This window comes from Lemur catta, chromosome 5 (genome assembly GCF_020740605.2).
Source record: "Lemur catta isolate mLemCat1 chromosome 5, mLemCat1.pri, whole genome shotgun sequence".
Lineage (NCBI taxonomy): Eukaryota > Metazoa > Chordata > Mammalia > Primates > Lemuridae > Lemur > Lemur catta.
Genome location: NC_059132.1, coordinates 63,683,429 through 63,709,488, shown reverse-complemented (window position 1 = coordinate 63,709,488; position 26,060 = coordinate 63,683,429). Strand labels below are relative to the sequence as shown.

At 39.1% G+C, this 26,060-nt stretch overlaps 1 protein-coding gene across 3 annotated transcripts; it reads right to left on the bottom strand.

Annotated features, from left to right (window-relative positions):
• Positions 1 to 17,224: 17,224 nt before the first annotated feature.
• ABT1 (activator of basal transcription 1) lies at positions 17,225 to 21,787 on the bottom strand. Of its 3 annotated transcripts, XM_045551987.1 has the most exons (5): positions 21,723 to 21,784; positions 20,676 to 20,851; positions 20,147 to 20,457; positions 19,278 to 19,474; positions 17,225 to 19,123 (listed from the first exon to the last, which is right to left on the bottom strand). In XM_045551987.1, exons 3-5 carry the CDS (start codon positions 20,385 to 20,387, stop codon positions 18,743 to 18,745), a joined length of 819 nt encoding a protein of 272 aa, XP_045407943.1. In that variant the 5' UTR covers positions 20,388 to 20,457; positions 20,676 to 20,851; positions 21,723 to 21,784; the 3' UTR covers positions 17,225 to 18,742. The 3 variants fall into 3 exon arrangements, with proteins under 3 accessions (XP_045407943.1, XP_045407944.1, XP_045407942.1); XM_045551988.1 differs by having other exon boundaries at positions 20,180 to 20,851; positions 21,723 to 21,787; XM_045551986.1 differs by having other exon boundaries at positions 20,147 to 20,851.
• Between the last annotated feature and the right edge of the window lie 4,273 nt (positions 21,788 to 26,060).

The window sequence follows — 26,060 nt, the reverse complement described above, 5'->3', positions numbered from 1 at the left end:
GGATGTGTTTGGGTCACAGGGGCAGATCCCTCATAAATAGATTAGTGCCTTCCCTTGGTGAATGAGTGAGTTTCCTTGAAAGATGGCTGTTAAAAAGGGCCTGGCACCTCACCCTGCTTCCTCTCTCACCACGTGATCTCTGCACACCCTGGCTCCCCTTCTCCTTCTACCATGAGTAGAAGCAGCCTTAGGCCATGCTAATTGCACAGCTTGAACTATGAGTCACCTCTTTTCTTTATAAATTAGGAAGTTGGAGCAGCTTTGGGAGACATGGGGGCAGTCAGTTCAAGGGCAGTAAGGCTTTCTCGTGATTTACCAATGGGCAGTTTAAATCACACCAGTTGTTTGTGACTGTGCAAGGGACTGATAAGAGAGTTGTATGGAACAGCCACTGGTGCGGTAACCTGGTCTCTCTCTTGTCTCTTCTGCTGATGTCTTAAGCCCACACTCAGCCCTCATTCTCCAACCTTCAATAAGTCCTTCACCCCCAATAGGATCATCTAGTCCACCAAGAAAGATCTCTGGCCGTCAGAGCCCTTCTGACCACTTCAAAACGAGTCTCTTTATCTAGCATGCCTTTTCCCAAAGGAGTAAGTGTCTTGACTCCTTTAACATGCCAAAACCTTCTACCTTTCTTCCAGTTACATTCTCTTCAACAACATTGGGAACCTTCTTTTATCTCTTCTGTTGATTTTGTGATTCATTTCCTTCACTGGGATTTTTCCTGTCTTCACAAAGGTATAGATGCCCTTTCATTCCCTGTATTAAAAAATAATTGGGCTGAGTTCAGTGGCTAATGCCTGTAATCTCAGCACTTTGAGATGCCAAGGCAGGGGATCACTTGAGGCCAGAAGTTCAAGACCAGCCTGGGCAACATAGTAAGACCTCATCTCTACAAAAAAAATTTAAAAATTAACCGGGCATGGTAGCACACACCTGTAGTCCCAGCTACTCCAGAGGCTGAGCCTGGAGGATTGTTTGAGCCAAGAAGGTCGAGGTTGTAGTGAGCAAGGATTGCACCACTACACTCCAGCCTGGGCAACAGAGTGAGATCCTGCCTCAAAAACATAAAGTAATTTGCAGTGATCATGACCCTTCACTTCTAAATGCTTCAACATGTATCTCCTAAGAACTGGGACGTTTGTTGCACATTACTACATCTAAGGTAGGTGATGTGTACTTCACTTTGGTTCATATCAGGAGGCACATGATGTCTATTTATCCCATTATTGATAACGCTACGTTTAAGCACTTGATTAGGGGTATATACCAGATATTTCCATGGTACAGATACCTTGTCCCCTTTGTAATTAATAAGTGAAATGTGCTATGATACTTTAAGAACATGTGTATGGCTTTAACATCCATGATGATCCTTGTCTGAATTTATTATTATTTTGGTAGTTACAAAATGGGTATTTCCCATTTCTATACTTTCTTCTACATTTATTAGATAGTCTTCTTTAAAAGGGGGTTCTTTGTAACCTCCTTCCTATTTTGTTCTGAGTATCACTGTGGATTTTTATGTTGATGTGTTATAGTCCATTACCATCATTCTTTTTGATGTTCAGATTATTCCAAATATGACCAGTACATATTTTTTCAAGCCAGCTCCTGTGTTGTCATGATGTGTCCCTACAAATCATTGAGCACTTGTTTGCTTTCTAACACAACATAATATTCCAAGTTCACTTGTACTTTTCCTGCCCCAGCCTTGGAATTAGCCATTTCTGTAAGTATCCCTGGTTCCTTTTGGTGGGAAATAGTAGTTAGAAACCAAAATCTGCCTGCTGGGTTTACTCAGTGTTGCTCACTTCTAGGCACTTTCATGAGTTCAACAGATAATCTGATTTGAATCCAACCTCTCAGAGTTCTCCCTCACTGCCTCTTTTCCATGTTTGTATCTTCCTTCTCCATAATTAGGACCTGATTCCCAACAACATTAATATATTAATTTTGCAATAAAATAGTTGCAGAATTACTATACCAAAAAATCAACAATTAGTGTATTAAGTAAAATTAAGATTTCTTTATAGTTCTTTTTGTCCTTAGACTATATCCCAATACAGGAATAGAGCCAGAGTCCTGTGTCCAAAAGCTACCTGAATGAATTCTTTTTTCTGTTTATTGTTGCTTTGATATACAGTTAAGTTCATTTGTTTCATTTTATTAAATATAAAGATTTGGGTTTTTTACTCTTTTTGTGAATATATAAAATATTTCCATGATTCAAAAGCCAAAGCAATAGAAAAAGTTTTACTCAAAGAAATCTCACCCCTATCCCTATCTCATCCACCCTATTCCTACCATCCCCAAAGGTGGTAGGTACATCCTTCATTTTTTTGCAAATATAGGCAAATACGTGTATGTATGTATTAACATGCATATACAATATGGTGTATGTGTGTACATACACATTCATCCTACCCTTTTCTTACAGGGTGTACACTACATATACTTGTTTGTACTTTCCTTTCTTCACTTTATCCTGGAATTCTCTTAATATTAGTTCATAGAGAATGTCCTCAGTGTTTTAAATTATTGTATAATCCATTGTGTGACTACCTCAAGATTTATTCAACTAATCTCTTGTGGATGGGCAATTAATAATAATGTGACTATTAGCAATAATGCCACAATGAACTTTTTTCCATGCTTGTATGGATATAACCTCAGGGTAAATTCCTAAAAGCGGGTTAAAAGTAAGTGCATATGTAGTGTTGCTGGCAAATTCTCCACAAGGGTTGGACTATTTGCAGTCCCACTAGCAATGTATGAAAGTACCTGCTTAGTCAGAGTCTCACAAATAGAGTCTGTCACCATGATTTTTAATTTTTGTCCATCTGTTAACATGAAAGTGGAATTTCATTGTGTTTTTAATTTACATTTTTATTATGAGTAAAGTTGAACATTTTTTAAAAAATGTTGAATGGAAATTTGTAAAATATTTTCTGTGAATTGTTTGTCTTTTGCCTAGTTTTATTGAATTAAAAAAAATCTTTATTTTTAATAGCTCTTTTTATATTAGGAATATTAAACATTTATCTGTGATCTATCTTGCAAATACAGTTATCCCTCAGTATCCATGGGAGATTGGTTCTAAGACCCTCCATGGATACCAAAATCCACAGATGCTCAAGTCCCATATATAAAATAGTGCAGTATTTGCATATAACCTATGAACATCCTCCCATATACTTTAAATCATCTCTCAATTACTTATAATACCTAATACAATATAAATGCTATGTAAACAGTTGTTACACTGTATTGTTTAGGGAATAATGACAAGGAAAAAAGTCTGTGTTCAGTACAGATGCAACCATCCTTTTTCTAAAAAAAATATTTTCAAATCCACGTCTGGTTGAATCCATGGATATGGAACCCATGGACATGGAAGGCTGACTGTATGTTCTCTCAGTGTTCTTTGCTTGTAGTATGTTTTGCTATGTAAAATGTTTTTACAAAAAATATTGTTGATATGTTAATCTTTCCTTTTATTGCATCTAGATTTTAAGGCATTATTTGAAAGGCTTTCCCCACACTTTGGTTCTATTCATACATGTGTTTTTCTACAATGGTTCACTTTTATTTTTAGACACAGCCATTTCTAAAAGAGCAAGAAAAATTCCTGGAAGCCCTCCCCCTGGCCAGGATTGGGTTTCAAGTTCATTATTGATCCAATCTCTGTGGACTAGAGAATGCCATGGGCTGATCTGTTTAGAGCTGTTTTTCATGCACTAATTATCCAGGCAAACAAAATTATTCTTGGACAAATAAGGCTGACCACTGGTGCTGTGGGTGCATTAAGCTCTCTTTGAGACATGTGAGCTCGGTGAGGAAAGCATGAATACCTGAACAAAAACAGTGTTCTTTTAGGAAAGGGGAAGTGGGAATTCTACTGTTCATTTCCTTCCCTGTCTCTTCATTGTCTTTCAAGTTCCTCTCATTTTGTACTGGGTTGGTTTGGTTCGTTTCACCTCTGCTTACCATCCTACAACATGTACAGGTGCTTCTTCACCCTGCTATAGTTTGGATATTTTACCCTCTGGACCTCATGATGAAATTTTGCCCCCAGTGTTGGATGTGGAGCCAGATGGGAGGTGTTTGGGTCATGGAGGTGGATCCCTCATGAATGTGTTGGTGCTGTCCACAAAGTAATGAGTGAGTTGTCGCTTTATTAGTTCTCCCAAAATTCTCAGCAAGAGCTGGTTGTTAAAAAGAACCTGGCGTCTTCTCCCCACACACACCCCGCCGCCTCACTTCCTTTCTCTTGCCATGTGATGGTTACACACACCAACTCCCCTTTGCCTTTCACTATGAGTGCAAGCAGCCTGAGGACCTCTCGAGAAGCTGAGAAGATGTATCATGCTTCTTGCATAGCCTGCAAAACTGTGAGCCAAATAAACCTCTTTTCTCTATAATTTGCTCTTCCTCAGATATTCCTTTATAGCAACACAGACAGACTAAGACACCCTCCATTTCCTGGATGGGGAGAGGGGGATGAGTGTGTGACATGTATCAGACAAGTCACATAGGTACTTGGCAAAGTCTCCAGACACAAAATGTCCATTTCTGAGTTGTTACTGGGGTTCTACTGCTGATTGAGTAAAGTCATTCTTTGACACTGACAGTAGGGATAGCTAACATGGTCTCTGAGTATAGGACATGGGTGATTTTAATTTGTCTGAGGGCAAGGTGTTTGTCACAAAGCTCTGGGAGCTTGAACATGGCAGCTATTTCCTGATTTATTGCTACACTTGTAGCACAGGAATATTTTGCAGAGTCATCAATATGTATTAGTTTTCTGTGATTGCCATAACAGATCACCACAACTTGGTGGCTTAAAACAATATAAACTTATTCTTACAGTTCTGGAGGCCGGAAGTCTAAAATCAAGGTGTCAACAGGGTAATGTTCCCCATGAAGACCCCAGGGGAAAATCCTTCATTGTTTCTTTCAGATTCTGGTGGCTCATGGTGTTCCCTGGCTTGTGGCAGCATGACCCCAATCTCTGCCTCTGTCTTACAGAACCTATTTTGTGCCTACTTCTCCTCTTCTCATAAGGACACTTGTCATTGGATTCACATCCCACCCTGTGTTAATTAATCCAGTATGATCTCATCTTAAGATCCTTCACTTAATTACATCTGCAAAGACCGTTTTCCAAATAAGGTTGCATTCACAGATTCTAGCAGTTAGGACTTAGACAAATCTTTCTTGAGGTCACCATTCAACTCATTACACCATGGTTCTGTAAAAGTTATTTTCTTATTTTGTCTTTCTGCCTAGAAATGGACCCAATTCCCTTTTCCTTTTGGCCAGACTGACTTCACTGTCACCTACCCACAAGCCTGATGGAATTCCTCCCTGTTTACCAACACTTATTTAAGATATTTTTCCTCTGTGTCTGTGTTTCGTCCTCATGCATAGCAAATTCAAAATGTCTGTTCCACTCTGTGATTAGCCTATGCAATCTGACAACCCAATTATTTTGTCATTTATTTTGTTTAGGAGTGGACATTGGCTATAATCGTAATCAAGAAGTTTGAGAGAATATCTGGGGGATGGGGCTTGTGTTTAGTTGTTACAAAGCATTCTTCTTTTTATTTTCCTTTGGCCACTGAATGTTGCTGTGTTTGGATGTGATGTTTAGATATAGAGCCAGCTTGAGGACAAAGCTTATTCACTGAGATGGCAGAGCAGAGTGATCCAAGGAACTGTAAGTCTGGTTTTTTTTTGTTTTTTTTTTTTTTTTGAGACAGAGTCTCACTCTGTTGCCCAGGCTAGAGTGAGTGCTGTGGCATCAGCCTAGCTCACAGCAACCTCAAACTCCTGGGCTCAAGCAATCTTCATGCCTCAGCCTCTCGAGTATCTGGGACTACAGGTGTGCACCACCATGCCTGGCTAATTTTTTCTATATATATTTTTAGTTGCCCATATAATTTCTTTCTATTTTTAGTAGAGACGGGGTCTCGCTCTTGCTCAGGCTGGTCTCAAACGATCCACCTGCCTTGGCCTCCCAGAGGGCTAGGATTACAGGTGTGAGCCACCGCGCCCAGCCTGGAACCATAAGTCTTGATGACATCACTGGGCTGCTGAATCATCATCCAAATCTGAAATCTGTCCTACTTTGGGGATTCTGGTTATGTGAACTAATACATTTTTTTATTGTTTTATCAGTTGAGTTGGGATTTTTAATTACCTGAAGCCTAGTGTATTCCCATGGCTTTATCATGAATCCCCTTCCTTTTACCTTCTCTTTAAGACCCTGTCTTCTTTCTCATTCTTTACCAACATCATTGATTATCCATTGACAATCTCTGCCTTCTGTTTGGAGTGTATAGGTGATTTACATTGAATGCAATTATTTAAATAACTAGGTTTACCATCATATTTGTTTTTCATATGTTTCTTCTGTTTTTTTCTCCATTTTTTTCCTTCTTCCCTGCCATCTTTTGGATTAATAAAAAAAATTATTATGCTTTTTTTCTCTATTAGTTCTAGCCATACCTATTTTGATTATTCTTTAGTGATTACTCTAAGGCTAACAGTATGCATCTTTAAAGTACACACAGAGACAGTACTGTACCACCTCTCATATTTGACACGCCCACTTCATACATGTAATACAAGTGTGTAATTCCATCTGCTCCCTCTTTGTACTGTTGTTGTCCTTTTCCCCCCTATTTTATAAACTCCACTTCACAATATTATTTTTTTCTGTAAACAGTCAAGTGCCTTTTAAGAAAAATGAAAGGGATAATAACCAAATATATATTATTTTATGTTGTCAATTTATTTGTCATTGCCCAGTCTCTTCATTCCTTTCTGTAGACCTGAATTTTCATCTAGTTTCATTTCTCTTCAGCCTAACAAATATCTTTTAGCATTTGTTTTTGTGCAGTGTGCTGGCAATGAGTTATCTCAGCTTTTATTAATCTCAAAACATCTGTATTTCACCCTCATTTTGAATGACAGTTTTTGCTAGGTTGACAGCTTTTCTTTCACTATTTTAAAGATGTTCCGTTGTATTCCGTTGTTTCCATTGTTTCGACAAGAAGTCAGCCATCAGACCTATCATTGTTTCTTGTGTAGTTAGTGTAATTTTTTTCTCTTGTTGCTTTTGCTTTCAAAATTCCCTCTTTAACTTTGGTTTTCACTAGTTTTGCATGATATACCTGGCTGTAGTTTTCCTTATATTTATCTTGATTGGAGTTTGCTTGATTTCTTGGATCTGTAAAGCATTGTTCTTCATCAAATTTGGAAATGTGCAGCTACTATTTCTCCAAATATTTTTCTGCCAAATTATCTCTCTCTTCTCCTGCTGGGACTCCATTTACACATAAATTAAAACATTTGATATTGTCCTACATATATCTGAGGTTCTGTGCTTTTTTTACTTCAATTTCTTTTTTTCCTGTCTTTCTGATTGAATATTTCCTATTGATCTATCTACAAAGTTTACTTATCCTTTCCTCTGCCATCTCTAGTCTTCTGTTAAGCACATTATTAATTTTTAAATTTTTAATTATTTTCAGATCTAGAATCTCAATTTGTCTCATTTTAAATTTTTTGGCTTCCCTGATGAGATTCCTGTCTACTTATTAAAGCCATTTTTATTTTGTCATTGAACATAGTTATAATAACTGCCTTAAAGTTTCTATCCTCTAGTTCCAATCTCTTTGGCATCTTGGGGCTGTTTCTATTGATTGCTTTATCCCCCTTGATTATGAATCATATCCCTTTGTGTGTCAGGTGCCCAAGATTTTATACTGGACTTTGTGAATAATATGTCATAAAGACACTGGGTTCTTTAATTTTCCTATTTTTATTTTAGCAGTTCAGTTACTATCACCTGGAATTGATGTAAGCTTAGTTTTACTCTCTGTTAGGGAGGATGTAAGGAAAAGCCAAGCTACTTTTACTTGGTAGGATTCAATTTCCAAACACTGTGTCTTCTGTGGATCTGTATTTAGGCTTTGTTAAAGCAGATCTGAAGAAAGGCTTACTCTAAGTTGTGATCATTACTTCTGATGTTTAGCCTCCTTTTTCTATTGGCTGGATGCACAGAACGTAAAAAGGTTTCTCTGGTGTGGTTGGACCTGATCTCCAACATCTCTGGGTACTTTTTGACCTCCAGGATTTCTGATCTTCTTTCAACCTCATAGTGGTCGCTTATTCATTAGGAGCCCAGCCCTCAGCCAAGGATATGGGGGAATACTTACACACAGACATCTGGGGACCCTCTCTGTGCAGAGCACTCCTTTCTGATGCTTTGCCCCACTGATTACAGCTGCCTCAGCCACTTCAAACCGTCATCTCTGCCATCTCAGTTCAGTGGGACCACCATGCCCAGCTTGGGATCTGACTCTTTGGGCTGTAGTTGTAAAATTTTCTACAGGTATATTATTAACAGCCCCCTCCCCTCCACCACACACACAAATCTCCTTTTTGGTCTAACAATGTTAAGTTAAATGGAAAAGCACTGAAAAGTGTTCACAGCCATACAACCAAAAAATCAAGGTTATTTTTCCTCCAAAGATAGTAGACAGAACAGGATAAAAAGTCCGGAGGCTGATTGGCATTTTATGCAGGATTTTGCTATATTTAAAAGGTGTTATTTTAAATCAGTACAGAAAGGATGGTTCACTCAGTAAATGGTATTAGTAGGGTAAAAGTTGGTGGGGTTGGGGGAATGTTAAATCTCTACCACACTAAGTACAAAACTAAAATACAGATAGGTTGAAAGATCAGAACACTAAACCCAGCTCCACCATAATAAAGCCAGATGACCTTGAAAAAAGTCCCATAACATCTCTGGACTTCAATTTTCTACTCTATAAAATAAGCATTAAAACTACATATTTGCACTCACTATTAAAGTATCAACTAGCCACATGTGGCTATTGAACATGTGAAATTTTAGTCCAAATTGAGATGTGTTGTACCTGTAAAATACACACTGAATTTGGAAGGTTAGTAAAGAAACAGAATATAATGTCTCAATATTTTATATTGATTGCATGTTGCAGTGATATTTTGGATATGTTGTGTTAAAATATATTACCCAAATTTCACCTCTTTTTGTTTCCTTTTATGTGGCTACTGAAAAATGTAAAAATACATATATGGCTTGCATTATATTTCTATTGAACAGCACTACTATACAGTATTTAAGGCTATACCAAGTATTAAGAGCCTATGGTTAGTATTTTGCAGTTGTTGAAGTCAAAATAGAAATGTAGAGACAAATCTCTAATGTTTTATTTGGGAAGAAAGAATTGTAATTTAGGCCATACACACACAGACTGGGTGGTAAAGAGAAGGTTAGAGGTTTTATAAGGAGGAGAAATGTTACATGTTGCTCTCTGAGAAAGTTCATTGGCACCAGTAAAAAGTGTTTGGGGAGCTGGCAAGTTCTAATTGGTAGGTGATGGGCATAGGCAAAATTAGTCCTAAAGTTGTAGCAAGTTACTAAATTATTTATCAGCAGCTGTAGATAAAACTGGTCTCAGGTTACAACAAGCAGTTTCAGTAGCCAAGCTCACAGAGAATTATATATTTGGAACAATGTTACGTGCCCAGAGTGCTTTTTTTCCACTGGTTTCTAGACTCTATTTTAGTTGGGTGTAACAAGAATGACCCAATTTGTATAACCAACTTTCATACAGTGATTCTTTGTATCATGTGTTACATTTCCTAAGGCTGTTTTATAATATATTACTTAATATTCTCAGGAGTTGTGTGGCTTCAGGAAGGGTGAAAATTGTTACCCCATTTCACAGATGGTGAGGAAACTAAAATTCTAGGTTACAGTTTCAAGGGCCATATGGTGGAGTCAGGACTACAGCATGCTCATTTCACTCTGCTGTGTTCCCAGGCTGGATTCTGGCAGGCTTCCTTGAGCATCAGACAGAGGCAGCACATGGAACTTGGTGCCCACTTAGAGGTTATTTGCATCTCCATGAACTTGTTCTTCAGAAGTCATAAGAGGACCATGTCACTGGTAGTGTGGTGATGGGGAGGGCTTCCTTCTTGTGTCTTATTACTTGCCTCCTTCCTGGGAGGGTATAGATGAGCTTCAGTGTTAAAGCTGATGGGAGCTTGCCTGTTTAGATATAAACCTCAAGCTTCTACAAGAATTAGAGAGCAGGTAAAGAAGCAATATCCTAGAGTAACAAAAATTAATCTCGAAAGAGACCTATGTGGCTAAAGAAACAAGCATTTGGGGCCAGGTGCAGTGGCTCACGCCTGTAATCCCAGCACTCTGGGAGGCCAAGGCGGGAGGATCGCTCCAGGTCAGAAGTTCGACACTAGCCGGAGCAAGAGCGAGAACCCCGTCTCTACTAAAAAAATAGAAAGAAATTAACTGGACAACTAATAATACATAGAAAAAGTTAGCCGGGCATGGTGGCGCATGCCTGTAGTCCCAGCTAGTTGGGAGGCTGAGGCAGGAGGATTGCTTGAGCCCAAGAGTTTGAGGTTGCTGTGAGCTAGGCTGATGCCACAGCACCCACTCTAGCCTGGGGAACAGAGTGAGACTCTGTCTCAAAAAAAAAAAAGAAACAAGCATTTGGGGCTGCCCTATATAGGTTTCTAACTTGCTTCTCTCTCCACTTGGAAAAATTTCACTGCCATACTTAATAAGAAATCGAGGGGTATTTTTGCTCTAAAGGCTGTAGATAGAACAAAATAGAAAGTCAAGAGACAGATCACTGATTTATATTGGGATTTATTTATCTTTAAATTAGTATTTCAATGGTGAAGAAAGGATTATTTACTTGAAAATGCTCTTAGAACAGTAAGGATGGGGGGAGATAGCGTTAAATTCCTACCATACCAAATCTAAAAACAAAGACTAAAGGAGTTAAATGTTTTCTTAATGTGATCTTAAAATGTAAGGTCATGGCTGTGGTGGAAGAAAACTTAGGATAAGTAAACAAATAATAATCCTTAGTTGTGAAGGCTTTTCTTCACATGATACCAATGTTAGTAATTATAAAAGCAAGGTTTATCAGACTTAAAATATAAAAACTAAAAATTTCTGTTATCTAATGACACCACAAACCAAATAAAGAGGTGTACTTATTATATAATATAGATAAGCATTCCTAATCATGATATAAAAGAGGTTCTACAACTCAATAATTAAAAGAGAATGGGAAAAGGTATGAATGGGAAGTTCACTGAGGAAATATATCTGGCCAATATACACTTGAGAAGAGACTCAGTCATATTAATATTCAAAGTAATGCAAACTGTTTTGATTATTTTGCATAATCAAACCATTTTGGCAAGGTTTTGTATTAGCAAAGATTTAATAAATTATAATAGCCATATTGGTGACAGTTTGGAAAAACAGACACTTTTATACACTACAGGTCCTCAAATGACATCTTTTCGTTGGTGAGAAAAAAAAAATTGGTTTTGTTATATGTCATTTCACTAAAGTCACTGTCTCCAAGAACCTGTTGACAACATTAAGTGAGGACTTACTATATTAGTATGAGTGTAAATGTTTTATATTTTTATATTTAGTCTTATTGGAGAGACAAAGTTTATGCATGAAATGGTTTGAAAATAGGAAGAGCAGTAGCTTCACATTTAAGGTGTATTCTTTAATCCAGTAATTTCACTCTAAGAATGTTTCTATAAATATACTCACACAAATCTATATACTTACATGGATATTTCTCGTAGCCAGCTTGTGATATAGCAAAAAACTGGAAACAATTCAAATGCTAAGTTAAAGAAACTAAATAAACTAGGGTGAATCCATTTGATAAAATGCCCTAAATATATTCATTGTAATATATAAGATATTGCATATAACAGTACTGTTACAAAATTGTATGTACATTAGTTCCTTATGGTAAAAAAATGGTATGTTTGTATATGCATAGAAAAATATTCTAGGAGAATATTAAGCCAATATGTTGATAGTGTTTTTATGAATGTTAGAGAACATTTTCATTTTTTAAATTTATGTATTTTATATAATTTTTTAAATTTTATGATACAGAAAAAAACTATTTAAGCAAAACATTAAGAATACAACTATTTCACTGGAGTTGGGCAACTGTTGGGGCATAGCTGTACTGTAAATCATTGAGAATTGTTTACATGGTAGATCATGACATTTAAAACCCATTTATTTTCTCAGTTTTTCATCATTTTTCTTCTGTTTATTCTAGAGGTATAAATTTCAAGGAATTTCTCCCTTAGTTTTTCCTCAATGCTCAAATCCTCTTGAATTTTGTTTCAAATTATTGTAAGGAATTTATCATTAGAAAGCCGGAAAAACAGCGTGGCAAACATACATACAAGAATGCTTATCACATATTTATATTAATATAAAATGTACATATCTAACACTGAGGAATGTACATTATACATTGTTAAAATGAAAAGGCAGGTTATAAAATGGTATGTACTATAAGACTTCAATTTTAAGATACATAGTTATATATAAGAAAAACACTGAGAATGTATTTATTAAAATGATAATGGTGATTATGTCTGTTGAAGGTTTATAAGTTTATTTCCCAAATATTTCATAGTAAACAAGTTTTTAAAATTAAAAAAGCTTCATTTTTAAAATTACAAAATGTATGTAACATAAAACTTAAAACATTTTAACCATGTGTAAATGTACTGTTCAGTGACATTAAGTACATTCACAATGTTGTGCAACTATCCATTTCCAGAACATTTTCATCATCCCAAATAGAAACTCTGTACCCATCAAAGAATAACTCATTCTCCTCTGTTCCAGCCCCTGGTAACCCCTATTCTACTTTCTGTCTCTATGAATTTGCCTAATCTAGGTACCTCAGATAAGTGGAATCATACAATATTTGTCCTTTTGTCTGGCTTATTTTACTTAGCATAATGTTTTCAAGGTTTATTCATGTTGCATCAGAATTTAATTCCTTTTTAAGGCTGAATAATATTCCATTGTATATATGTACCATATTTTATTTATCCATCCACCTGTTGATGGACATTTGGGTTGTTTCTACCATTTAATCCATGTATTTTAGTGTATGTGCTGCTGAAGCGAGCACATTAATCCGTGTATTTTTAAAAATAATTCTTCCTGTAGCCTCTAGGACCTTGATGCGGTGAAGTTCTTATTTTGTCTATAAAATGAAACCTGATAACTAGAGTTTCCTTTTTTAAAAAATGGTCTATTATGTTAATAAAAGACCTTGAGCGGATTCTCTGGTGCACATTCCCTTAAGTTCTTTTCATATTTTTCTCCCTTAATTTTCCTCATGTTCAAAATTTTATACATTTTGCTTTTGTTGGGAAGAAGAAACTCACACATGAAATGTTTGAACATAAAATACCAAGAAGGAACTTAATTGTGACAGACTTTGTCCAGTTAGAGTTTAGAGAAGGAAGATATCATTTATTAATAGCTTTGACCCTTATTAAGGAAAACTAGTCTGGAAGCCCCATCCCTCAGAAACAGCACCTCTCGTGGGAGTTACCACCCTAAGGGCCAGAGCCCTAAGCAGTTCAACTTAACAGCTGGAAATGAGGAGTTTCCTTTATACATATTGTAGGTGCTGACTTCTGAGTTGTCAAAGTATGCATTGATTTTCATGAATTTTCTTAGAAGACAGAGGAGACCAGGGAAGGGATAGGTGCATGGCTGACCCTCCCTTGTTTCTTCCTCCTCTTGGTTCTTGTCCATCTCACTGACCTGAGGGATGGTTTAAAGTCTGTATCATCCCTAGTGTAATGTTAAGAATCCTGAATTAATGAACACACCTTGGAATTTGTCTTTTTAATGCTTAAAAATCTTTATTCTAACTTAGAATTCTCCCCCATGCTCACACTGTCCCAAAGAGGACAGGCATGTTAGCTAGGTAACAGGCGCCTGAGATCATTTCAGCTGTGCAATCAATGAAAATTCTAAGTTTGGATGGGGCATATTTGTCTTCACTTTTTACCATTCAGATTTTTAAAAAACAAGAAAGATATCCCAAGAACATCAAGACTTGTTCCTTGTCCCTAAATAGCATTTATCCTAGTTGATGAGACAATATTTATGTCTTCAATATGACTGTAAAAACCCAGAAGTCTAATAAAATGTGCACGATAAAATAACTACCCAGAGGTCTACAACTAAGATATGCATAATATGATATAGTCATTTGGAGGACCTGGAGATTCATGCAGTCTGGAAAGAGAGAACCTTTGATATGATGTGATGAAAATGGCACTTTATCTCTGTGGTCTTCCACCCAAACCACTGCCTAAGCAGGGAAAAAAAATTAGACAAGTCCAAATTATAGGATGTGCTATAAAATATCTGACCAGTACTTCTCAGAACTATCAAGGTCATCAAAAACAAGTCTGAGAAACTGTCACAGCCAAGAGGAGCTTAAGCAGACTTGACAACTGAAGGTAATATGGTATCCTGGATGGGATCCTGGGACAGACAAAGGGCATAAGGTAAAAACTAAGAAAGTATGAATAAAGTATGGACTTCGGTTTGTAATAATGTATCAATATTGGTTCATTAATTGTAAAAAATAAATGCATCATAGTAACGTGAGGTGTTAACGTAGGGGAAATTGTGTGCAGAGTATATGGGAATGCTCTGTACTATCTTCACAATTTTTCTGTTAATCTAAAACTAAGAAAGTTTAAGAAGTAACAACATGCAAACATATTTTAAGCTAAAGCTATATCTGCTTATTTTAATTTTAAAATATTTACAATGATAATTTTTTCAAATATATCCCCCTTTTTCTTTGAATTTCTTGTTTTGTGTTTAGGAATCCCTTCTGCAGCCAGTGATCATTCATTTGACAGATGTACAGTGAGTGCCATGATGTGCCTGATACCAGTGAAGTGCTGGATATGCAGTAGAAATCGCCTTGGTGTTAATAGGACATCTAATAGATAAAACGAATCACCAAAACATTAACTGAAAATTCTGATCATCACTGTTGGCAAAACTGTGGAGAAAGGTCCGTCATACACCATTGTCCCAACCCATCAGAGGGACAATTTAACAGTTCCTGCCAATAACAATGTAAATGCCACTTAAGCCAATAATTAGAATCTTAATATTCTGTCTTGCAGACATATTCAACCCATACCCATCAATATGATACATATACAGGAATGTTTATGACAGCATTTCTATAATGGTCAATAATTGGAGACAACCTAAATATCCCACTTAGTGTATGGCTAAAATGTCATGGTATAATCATATAACGAAAGCCCATACAGCAGTTAAAAGGATAGTGGAGCATCAAATTGTACTGCTGTGCTCCCTAAAAAGCATGTTACAATTTTGCCATCCATTTATACATGCACAGGAAGTGCCCCAAAAGTATTTTCCACTTACTCCGAGTAAATTTCTGGGTGTGCCCAAGAAATGTGTTTTGGCAAACTGTTCTGAAAGTTTTCACTGAGAAACTTTACAGTGGAATTAGTTATTCCTAAATGGGTTGAGTTTACAACAGATGGATACATACAGTCCTCTCTAGATTCCAAGCCAGAGCAAGGCCAGGGGTTGGATCACGTTGGGGTCTAGGAAATTGTGCTGAGGCTGTAATAGTCCCTCTGGGAGATGAGTGGGCAGGAACCTGCGTGGCGTGCGGTTTATTCGCTGGAGCCCTCGGACGTGTCCAGGGATGTGTGGTCTAGCCCTCGCGCTGGTTCCCGCTGGTCTCCCAGCAAGAGGCAACCGGTTGAAGCCACTCTTTCCTGCTTAGAGGATTGGCTCCTAAAGTGCTTCCCGTCCCTTCCTCCCCTTTTAGTCTTTCCCTGTGTGTTTCACGCTGACCTCTGCCCTGCTAATAAAGTACACGACCTGACCCGTTTCTTTCCATTCCTCTAGCTGAGTTGTTACTCAGTCTCAGTTCTGTGTGATCTTGGGAGCAACAGATAAAATTGACCAAAGTAGAAAATTATCACATCTGCTGGGATTACAGCCCCTGACTCCCTCAAAAAGGGCAGGAGTTTTAATACCAGGTTGTAAGCAATCTGCTAAAATTCATATTCACCATCCTAGGGAGCATGAGCACATCCTTGAGGCTTATACCAAAGTTTTTGTCTCTCGTAAGTCTACTGTAACATAACAAGACAAATTTCAGGGAGAAAGTTACATGAGGAATCACAGAAAATTGAGAAAAAGTGGCTGTAAACATTTTTTTTTTAAGTTTTTAGGACTAAGTTCACAAGGCACCCAGACATACCCTATTAAAGCCTCCTTACTCTAACAGGAGACTCGTTCCTCATTCTACTTGGAAAGAATCAGCCCACTCTATTGCCATCAAATGCAGAGTCCCAGCTTCTCAGTTGGGAGTGAAACAAAGTTGAATCAGATCCTAATCACACGATCATGACCGAAATCACCCAGTTTGCTACTCTTGGTCTTAGTTAAAATAAGTCCACTCATATTTGCAGGTACACTTCATTCTCTAGTCTATAGTATGTGTCTATGACTCACAAAATTCATGCAATAAGCACTCATCATACAATAAGCATTTATCATATGCCTAGAAAAGGCATTTGGGAAAAATGATGGGAACAAAAGATAAATAAGTGGCAAATTATGTCCTATCTCTGAGCTCAGCTTTAATAAGGGGATAACATCATATGCTTATATATTATTCATGTAAAAAATAAAATTGTGACTATAAAAAAAAATCATTTTCCTGCCCTCAGTGGGGGAATCAAGATGAAAGCTCCTGGGGAATTTTCTTGCACCCATTTATTCTCATTCCTCTCTCTGCCTTCGACTTACCCAGGTTTCCTGGCAGCAGGGGTGAGCTCTTTGTATATAACTATTTGAGGTGGAGCCTGAGATGCTGACCGTTAAGTCCATCAATCGATACCTAACACAGCCCAACATGGGAACACAATTCCTTTCTTAATTCAAAGAAGTCTCATTAAACTCTAGTATTTCTGTTGTACTTTCTAACTATTAGCAACTTGAGGGAAAGATAAGTTTCTTCTTCACCTTGCTAGCAGAGGTAGCAATGGGCACTTGGAATTCTGAATAAGTGAATGTGCCAGCTTGTCAATTCTGATGTTGGATTGTTTTGGCTGATTTGATATCATGACCTGAGGAAACAAACCCACAAGAAATGAACACAGAAACAAGGATATCAAGTTCCTAAGAAGTGGAGATGTAGTTTGTGTGCTGAGTATGAGAGGTATGTGGGCTGTGGGAAATGTTTTACCAAGCTTTACTGTGTGGACATTTTTATTCTTCCAAATAAAGTGCACCCATCAAGTTCAGATCATAATGTGGCTGGGGTACTTTACAGCTTAAAAAGTGGATAAATCCACTCCAACCCACCCCCCAAAAAAAACACATGAATCGGCACACTGGGGAAAATTTTAAAAAAAGAAACTAAAACAGCACAAGCAAAATTCAAATAACCATAATCACACTCTACTACTTCCTGAAGTTAACAGCGTGGATAATGATCAGAGTTTTAATCTACATGAGACTGTATTTGGATTTTTAGTTTATTGTGACACCTACGTTTTTAGTTCCTCTTAGTGGCTTACTCTTTGAAGCCTATAGGGCTGCTTTTGCATGCCTGTTTGTGAACCCTATCTTGTCTAAGCCCCAACACATATAAAAGCATCTGTGGGGCATTTGTTCCTGACTCCCCTCCTAGGCTTTGCCCACCTTTACAATGGTTCCAACCCAACACTCCATTCATGAAGCACTGTTTGCAATTATAGGAGCATACTAGGCTCTTTCAGGATTCTGCTGTCATTCTCCCAGTTCACGTTCCAGAAATGACCTGGAAACCTTGGTAAGGTCTGACCCATTTCTAAAGACTGTGATCATGTATCAGGTTCACCATGAGAGCACTCCATGTCCTGCTACAGTCCCCACTCCACCGCTTATATGCATGTATCATGATGCCTCTGTCTCTTACTCTAGTGGCCTATAAGACTCTTAATGCCAAGGGCCACGTGTTATTACCCACTGACACTGTTTCCTCACACAGTGGCTTAGTAAATGCTGAATTAGATAACTAATTGATAAACTGGGCTAATAAATTCAATAGACAAAATAGGGAAAAAAAGTCCAGGTTAAATGGGGAATTCTAAGACCAGGAGACGGAATGAAGGTGAATGGAACAAAAGGAAATGAAAGTTAAAATTGCCCAATGACCCCCAACCGTGAAACTAAAACAGTATATATGTATTTTCTTTTCTATAAACATGTATTTTCTTAGAAAATACGTATTTTCTTTTCTATAAATACATTTGGAAAGTGGTTCCCAACCCAATCCCACACTATTAATTCCTGTATCTGTTAACTTTTTCTAAATAAAAAGGATGCTGCTGCTGCCCTTTCCTGTAGTTGCTAAATAGAACAAGATTTCCTGGACAAGGTATTATCATTCTAGTTGCAAATAAGGCCCTTCCTGGTGTCAGGAAGTGGGATTTTTAGGGGACCCCACTGAGCTGGAGGCAAGCAGCCAAAAGTCAAACAAAACAAAACAGACATCTGCAATAGTCATAATCGTGCTAGTATGAATTAGGTGACTCAGCCAAGCATATAGAGGAGTTAGACAGGGGGAGAGGGGAAGCCTACAAAACCTCCATGTCTGAGCCTTCACCAAGACTGTTGATCTGAGAAACACAATAAAATTATGTGCCTGGGCAGTCATTATCACTCTAGTATGAGGTAGACAGGAAGCAGGGCAGGGCCAGGAGATGAAAGGGGCTTCTCTGCCCCTCAGGAGTCTCTGACGAGGGAGGGTCCCTCCGTGCTCTCTGAGGGTGGTGGGGCTCCAAAGATCCTGGCAAGGAGCCCCCGGTTGGAGCGGGCCTGGTCCTGGGCAGTAGCCAGGCGAGCCCGTTCACGTCCCCCTGGCCGGGCTGCTTTCCGGGACCTCAGCTCCTGTTCAGTAGGACGCTGGGCAAATGCCCAAGAGCCATCTGGGCGAGCAGGATCCCCATCAGCAGCAAGGAAACGTTGTCCCTTCTCCACACTTCGAAGATAGAAGTCAGTTTCACGCTTGGCCTGAGCAACCTCCGCTCTAAGGCGCTGCCGCCGCACCTGGCGCTCAAAGGCAAGATGCTCACTAAGGTGGGACCAGGTGAAACGGTGCAAATACTGTGGGCAGGAAGACAAGAAAAGATGAAAACAGGGCAGGTCAGAGACAAAGAGAAGGCGAGGGGCAGGGTCAACAAGAGGCTATGGTGGTGCTTGGGCCAGGGCTGGAGAGCAGGAAGGATGAGAGGTGAGTCAGAGAGACTTATCTCCTCACCTTAAGGTTCCATAAGTCATAACGAAAGGGGCTGCGCCTGCGGGCACCCATAGGCGTGTTGTGTAGACTGGCTGCCACGCGCTTTGCTACACGCTTGTCACGAAACTCCACCCAGCCCTCGGTGTAGTCCTTGCTATAAGACCGCTTTTTCCCTCCTGTGGCCGCTGCTGCCTTCTTCTTGCGTCTCACGAACCGGTCTGCGCACCAAAAACAGAGCCACAGTCAAGGAGGCCAAAACAACATCCACAAGAACACATCTCCCACTGGCCACACCATTCTATAAAACTGCTGGTTGGGGTCCCATCTCAGAGTAATTGCTCGAAAATGAGAAAACTGTGAGATCCATCCTTTCCTTTGTCTAAATCCTTTCCTCAAATCTCAACTCCTTAACGTGGCCTGCCCCGAACACTATTTAAAACCTGCACAAGCCCCCAACCCCAATTAGTGCCTGTAAGGGGCTGGGAGAGGTGGATGATCAAATACTGTTTATTGACCTGGGCCGCGATGCCAAAGGGATGTGCTCAGTTTTGTAGAAAGGCCACTGAGACTTTTACTCAGGTTGTATCCATTTAACAAAACAGTAAACGGGTCCGAAAAGAGGTGGACAGAGCGGGGATTAAAACACAATCGTTAACAATCCGAGAACTAAGGCACCATCAGACGTACTGCGCTAGCCACCCTCCCCATCCACCCGCCCCGGCTTCCTCATACACCAACTTAACAGCCCCCAGCCCAAACGCCGCCGCCGCCTCCCAGCGAAACGCTACCAGCTTGCGCCTCAGCCCCGCGCAGCCGAGGCAACAGGACATGCAGGCGCGCCCCCCGGTCAATCACCCTCCTCCCTTCACCGTCAGGGCCTGCGCACTTACCCTCCGCCTGAAAAAAAACGCGTCCAACCTCACCGTAGGCGCTGAGAAGGTTGCGGACGTGCAGGGGCCGGAAGCGCGGCGGGATGTGGCCCAAGTACACAATACCCGGAACTACCCGCTTCTTGCTGCCACGAGCTGCTTCTTCGGATTCCTCCTGCTCTTCCTCCTCCTCTAGTTTCTGGTCTGTCTCTTCCAGCGACTCTTGCTCCGTAGCTGCCTTCTCGGACTCCTCTGCCTCCATGCTGACTGATAGCAGCGAGCACGACTGCCGTAAAGCGCGGAGCCGACTGACGCACACCGTGTGCGACGGCCTGCGGCGAAGGGGCGCGGCTGAGGCAGAGAAGACTGATGCAAGGAAAGGACTGGGCGGTGCAGGCGGGTCCAAGAGAAGGCAGAGTGGAGCGGGCAGAAGTGGGGGGGTCGGGTCCGAAATGAGGTTTAGAGAGTGGGAACGGGGTGCAAAGCTCGGGATAGCCAAACAGTTGGAGAGGCAGAGCCGGAAAAGGCAGATCCTCCGTGTATAACCTACCCGGTAGAACGCTTTGTTGAGGAGCTAAAAAAGCGGGTTGATGCCGGCTCTTCCGGGAATTTTGTAGGACAATTTTGGGGGAGATTCTGTGTTTTCTAGCGATGAAAATAGCATTCTACTTGAGAGACCTGGATGCGACTCCGGCTGAGAGATGACTCACCTTTTAAAGTTTAAAACTTAAAAAATTTCATTTTTTAATGTTATTAAGTTTTGAAGTTTTAATTATTTTGGGAAATTGAACTGAAATATTTTAGAATTTAAATTTTGAAAATTTAATTAGATTTAATTTTTGAAAATTTAAGTTGTGAACTTTTAATTTAGGTTAATATTTTAAATTTGATTTTGTGAATGACTAAAAATTTAAATGTGACTATTTTATTTAAAGAATTTATTTGGTGCCCGTTATACGTATGTGTTGACATATTATCCAGATGTATATTGATATTGCAAATACATGTTGTCAGATGCATACATGACCCCAACTCAGGCTATCCCCGGGCGGTGCGCTTAGTTCTGCTCTCCCTGGGCCTGTCATCACAGATTTCCCCTCAGATCACAAACCCGCTTTTCCCCCTGTGCCCTGTGCAACCGCATAACAGACTAGGCAGCAGCGGTCCCGCCCCCGCCCGGCTGCCCAGCAGACGATCCCTACACCAAGCCCGGGGTCACTTTCCTAGAGCGGAAGCTCGGCCTCGGCCAGTTCTGGTCACCGGAGGACGCGCCCACCAGGGGGCGCCATCCGCGCCCTTGAGGAGCCTCAGTTCCTCCGACCCATCATACTGGCCGCGTGTCAGCCTGCAAAAGCCTCACCCGGGAACCGCGTACAAATAATCCGGTTAGCTTTCTAGAAGGAGTTTGAGGTCTACAAATATAAATCCTTCCTTGCTGCGACCTGACAAAATTTCCCATCTCGCTCTAGTCTATTGACTAGACTCCTCGAATTCTCACACGCCTGTTTCATTCATGTATTGAAGATAACTTTCTGTTAGTTGCCTTGTGTGGGGGGAGCAGGGAGGGGTGCGGTGAGAGGAATAGACTCCGTCCTACCTTTAATTCTTAACACCGACATCTTCAAAACACAGTTACAGTGAATGAAATGAAAGCACATCTTGAGCTTGCCTCAAAAGATCAGGAACTAGGGGAGGAGCATGTGGGTAGTAGATGATGCAAGAGTGTTAGTTGTGCCAGCGTGATGGCTAAAGAGTAGCCTTTATGCTATTTTCTCTACGTTGTGTATGTTTAAAATGGTTATTATAAACCTTTTGTGCACTCTAAGTATCAATATAACAGGAAGTCCTAAAGAGGCCGTCGAACTTACAAAAAAATTAAATAAAAACCTTGGGGCAGTGTCCTTCCCGTTGCCCACACTCCTCACGATCCCTTCTCAACTCCTTATCCGCTGACCCAGCTGACTTTCCTTGAAGTAACCCCTGTTAACAGTTTCCTGTGTACGTATACTTTTTTTTTTTTTTCCTTTCTTTTTTTAATTTACTGTTTAACTGTGTTCTTTTAAAATTCCTAATTAAGGCAGCGCTGAGATTCCAGGCTCACAAAAGAGCCCCCTAGCGGGGGTGGGGGGGGGGGCGGCGGGGGGGGAAAGCTCCTTCTAGTAGGATTTGAACCAGCGACCTAAGGATGGCCATACAGTGAAATTGACCTATAGTCCTCCGCTCTACCAACTGAGCTATCAAAGGATTTTGGTATGATGTTTCAGGAAATTTTAATATTTGTTTACTTACTGCTTTTGTTTTGGCTACTATATTCCTATTTATTAGGAAAACAGGTAAACAGGAAGTTTCAAGAGTATTATAGAAATGATCTAAAACTGGGGTAATGCTTATACAAGTGTATGAAAAATTCATTATCTTAAATATTTAAGAGTTCTGTTTTTTATTGTATAAGTGTTTCACATAGGTCATTAAAAAATAAAAATTAATTTAAAAAAACCCACCACCAGTATTCCGTGTCCCTTAGGTATAACAGATAAGACCATCTCCGTTATTGCTGTTGTTCAGCTATCCTGTCTGCTTAGCATAGTGCCTCCTCTCTCTATTAAAAGTGGATGATAACGATAAAGTTATCCTAAACATAGACAATTGGGTTGAAGAGGGGGGCGCCTACTGCCTAGAATTATTGCCCAGTTCATCTTGGAAACATTGTGAGTCTCCTTTCAGAAGGACAAGGGAAATGATGGGTAGACACAAATGTACTAGACACAAAACATGAGAGGTGTTCTGTGTGCATATATATATTTAGGAATTGAGTGGCTCATTATATTGCACAATTATAGTGGGACAAATAAATGAAACACAACACTCCCCCCAAAAAAATTTTTTTAAATGACATTAACATTCCATTTACAGGTAACAACCTAAAGAACAAAGGGAGGCACTGTAAAAGAAAATGATGTTTGGGAATAGAGCATTGCAATGGGAATACAAGTGCCATAGTAAACTGTGTGTATTCAGAGAGGTAAAGGAAAACAAAAGATTTTAAAGGAAAAAATGAGGAGGGTTATATAATCATTTTCAAATAATTATCCTTTGTTACAAAGATTAATAACAAGGGTGACACCAGTCCAAGGTTGGTCAGGCAGTGGCTGGGCAGATGTCCTTGCAAAAGTATTTTTTGTGTAAGGTTGTGATGGACTTTGTGCAAGGTCATGGTTTTTTCAGAATCTTTTGTGATAGTTTTTGTTATCAGGCATACAAGCATGAGAACCCTCTCTTCATATCGTTTTCTAGCTCTATTTGTCAGCTTTTTTGAGTCTTTTTTTTCTTTAAACACTAGTGACTCCATTTTGGTTCTGACTACTTTCACACAGGTATGCTGTCATGCTTTGCTGACAAGTGCCTGTTGTGGCATTCAGCTACGTGGCTTCTAAGACAGAAATGAACACCAATAGGAAAAACAGAAAGCCATCTGGAGAGACTTTTATTTTTATGGAATTTACAGGTTATGAAATGAATGAATTATAAAATGTATGAAATTATGTGGAAATAATAAATTATACAATTTATGGAAAAGAGTTTTGGTGAATTTATCTATAAAAGATCATTGCTTATTAAAATTAAAGTTTTCCATAAGTGTAGTCTTGAAAAAACTAACAGATTTTTCTTCAAAAGACCCTATTCAATGATGCCCACAGAGAGATCTGCAGCACATAACTAATATTTAATTTAATTATTCAGTTCATTTCCATGAGAAACTAAGAATATATGGCCTGGTAAATTTCTTTCCAATAACGTAACCTAATCAGAGGAAATGTGAGAAACCACAGTAGAGAAACTGGAAGTTTCTGGGAGAGACAATCTCTCTCAATATGAACCTACTAACTGAGCCTTGGACGCCAGATGTGAACCCAGCTGAGCTGTCATTCCCCTACCAAACCCCAGGATCTCAGTTCACATACTCTCTCATATAAAAGCTTCACCAGTTTTCACAGGGGCCAGCAATGGGGTCTGAAAAAAGGATCAACATTTTTCTCATCAACTGGTGCTAAGCTACAAGTACTTATGAGATCCCAGATCCTCCTGTCTCCCAGCCACATGGTACTGCAGAGTTGATTTTAGTCTGGAAAAACTCCAATAGCTGATCTCACCAATTAGTTTCTTTACCTATAAACTACTCTTGGCATAAGAATCCCACCTCAGGGCTGTGTAAGTTGGGATTTCATGTGCCTGGAATGCTCTTTCCCCTGATGTCCCCCAAGATTTGCTTCCTGGAGGTACAAGTGTAAGTCATTTGAACCTCTTCACACTAGATATATCACTTTATGGTAAGACTTCCTTCATTCTCTTCTGTCAGAATCTAGTGCCGGAACTACTCTTATTTTCCCTCTTGTTCCAGATGCAAGTTCAAAACTGGTTTATGGGTAAACCTAACTCTCTGGAATCCTGCCTATTACAAATCTCACTGCAGATTTGTACCTTCTTCACTGTCTTAGCACCAACTCAACTAATTGAGTCCTAGATGGTTTTTAACTCAATCTTGCTCTCTTCTCTTAAAGCCCACATACCACCCTAATACTCCAATGGAAAAAAAGAACAAACTATTGGTAAATGTAACAACTGGGATGAAATGCCTGTGCATTATGCTGAGTAAAAGAAGCCCGAAACAAAAGGCTACATACTGTATTACTCCATTCATGTGACATTCTTGCAAGGGCAAAACTATAGGGACAGAAAACACCAATAGTTGCCAGGATACAAGATTAACTATAAAAGAAACGTGGGGAAATTTTGATGGGGGAGGGAGGGCAATGTAATTATTTTACATCTTGATTGTAGTGGTAATGGTTACGTGACTGCATACATTTGTCAAAATTTGCTACACTAAAAAGAATGTACACTAAATATGATGACTTCACTGTATTTAAATTGTATCTTAATCTAAAAAATGAGAAAAGTAACTTTCAAAAACTTAGTAAAGGTTAAAGTGTGGCTTACAACTTAATTTTAAAAACCAATGTCATCACCTCATTAACAGACTAACAAAGAAAATCTATATGATTATCTCAATAGGTGTAGAAAAAAATTGACAAAATTTACCATACATTCATGTTAAAATTTCTGCAAACTAGTAGAAGAAAAGAATTTCTGGACAGGTACAGCAGCTCACACCTGTAATTCTAGCACTTTGGGAGGCTGAGGCAGAAGGATTGCTTGAACTAAGGAGTTCTAGAGCAGCCTGGGCAAAAGCATGACTCTGTATCTACAAAAAATTAAAAACAAAAATTAGCTAGGCATGGTGGTGCAGACCTGTAGTCCCAGCTACTTGGGAGGCTGAGGCAGGAGGATCACTTGTGCCCAGGAGTTTGAGTTTACAGTGAGCTATGATGACACCACTGCACTCCAGGCTGGGCAACAGAATGAGACCTTGTCTTAAAAAAAAAAAAAAAAAAATCCTCAACTCTAAAAGACATCTTTAAAACTTCTATAGCTAATATCATACTTAATGGTGAAAGACTGAATGTTTTGGCCCTAACATCAGGTCCAAAACAAGGATGTCCACTCTCATGACTTGTATTCAATCTTGTCCTGGAGATTCTAGTCAATATAATAAGATGAGAGAGAGAGAGAGAGAAAACACAGATTTGAAAGAAAAAAGTAAAACTATCTTTATTTGCATATAATGTGATTATCTCTGAAGAAAATCCCAAGGAAACTACTATGAAGCTACTACAACTAATCAGTGAGCTCACCAAAGCTGCAGGACACAAATATAATAAATTGTAATTCTATTTATTAATAAGTTATATTTCTACTTATTAACAATGAATATCTAGAAGTGAAATATAAAATACTGTTAATATTTGGAATAGTACAGAAAATATTAAATATTCAGAGATTAAATTTAACAAGATGCAATGAAAACAATGCATTG

Coding starts and splice junctions, on each gene's coding strand:
- ABT1 (XM_045551986.1), bottom strand. CDS start 20,387: ATGGAGGCAGAGGAGTCCGAGAAGGCAGCTACGGAGCAAGAGTCGCTG. Junction 19,475..20,146: donor CGTTTTTTTTCAGGCGGAGG/GTAAGTGCGCAG, acceptor TTTGGTGCGCAG/ACCGGTTCGTGAGACGCAAG. Junction 19,124..19,277: donor ATGACTTATGGAACCTTAAG/GTGAGGAGATAA, acceptor TCCTGCCCACAG/TATTTGCACCGTTTCACCTG.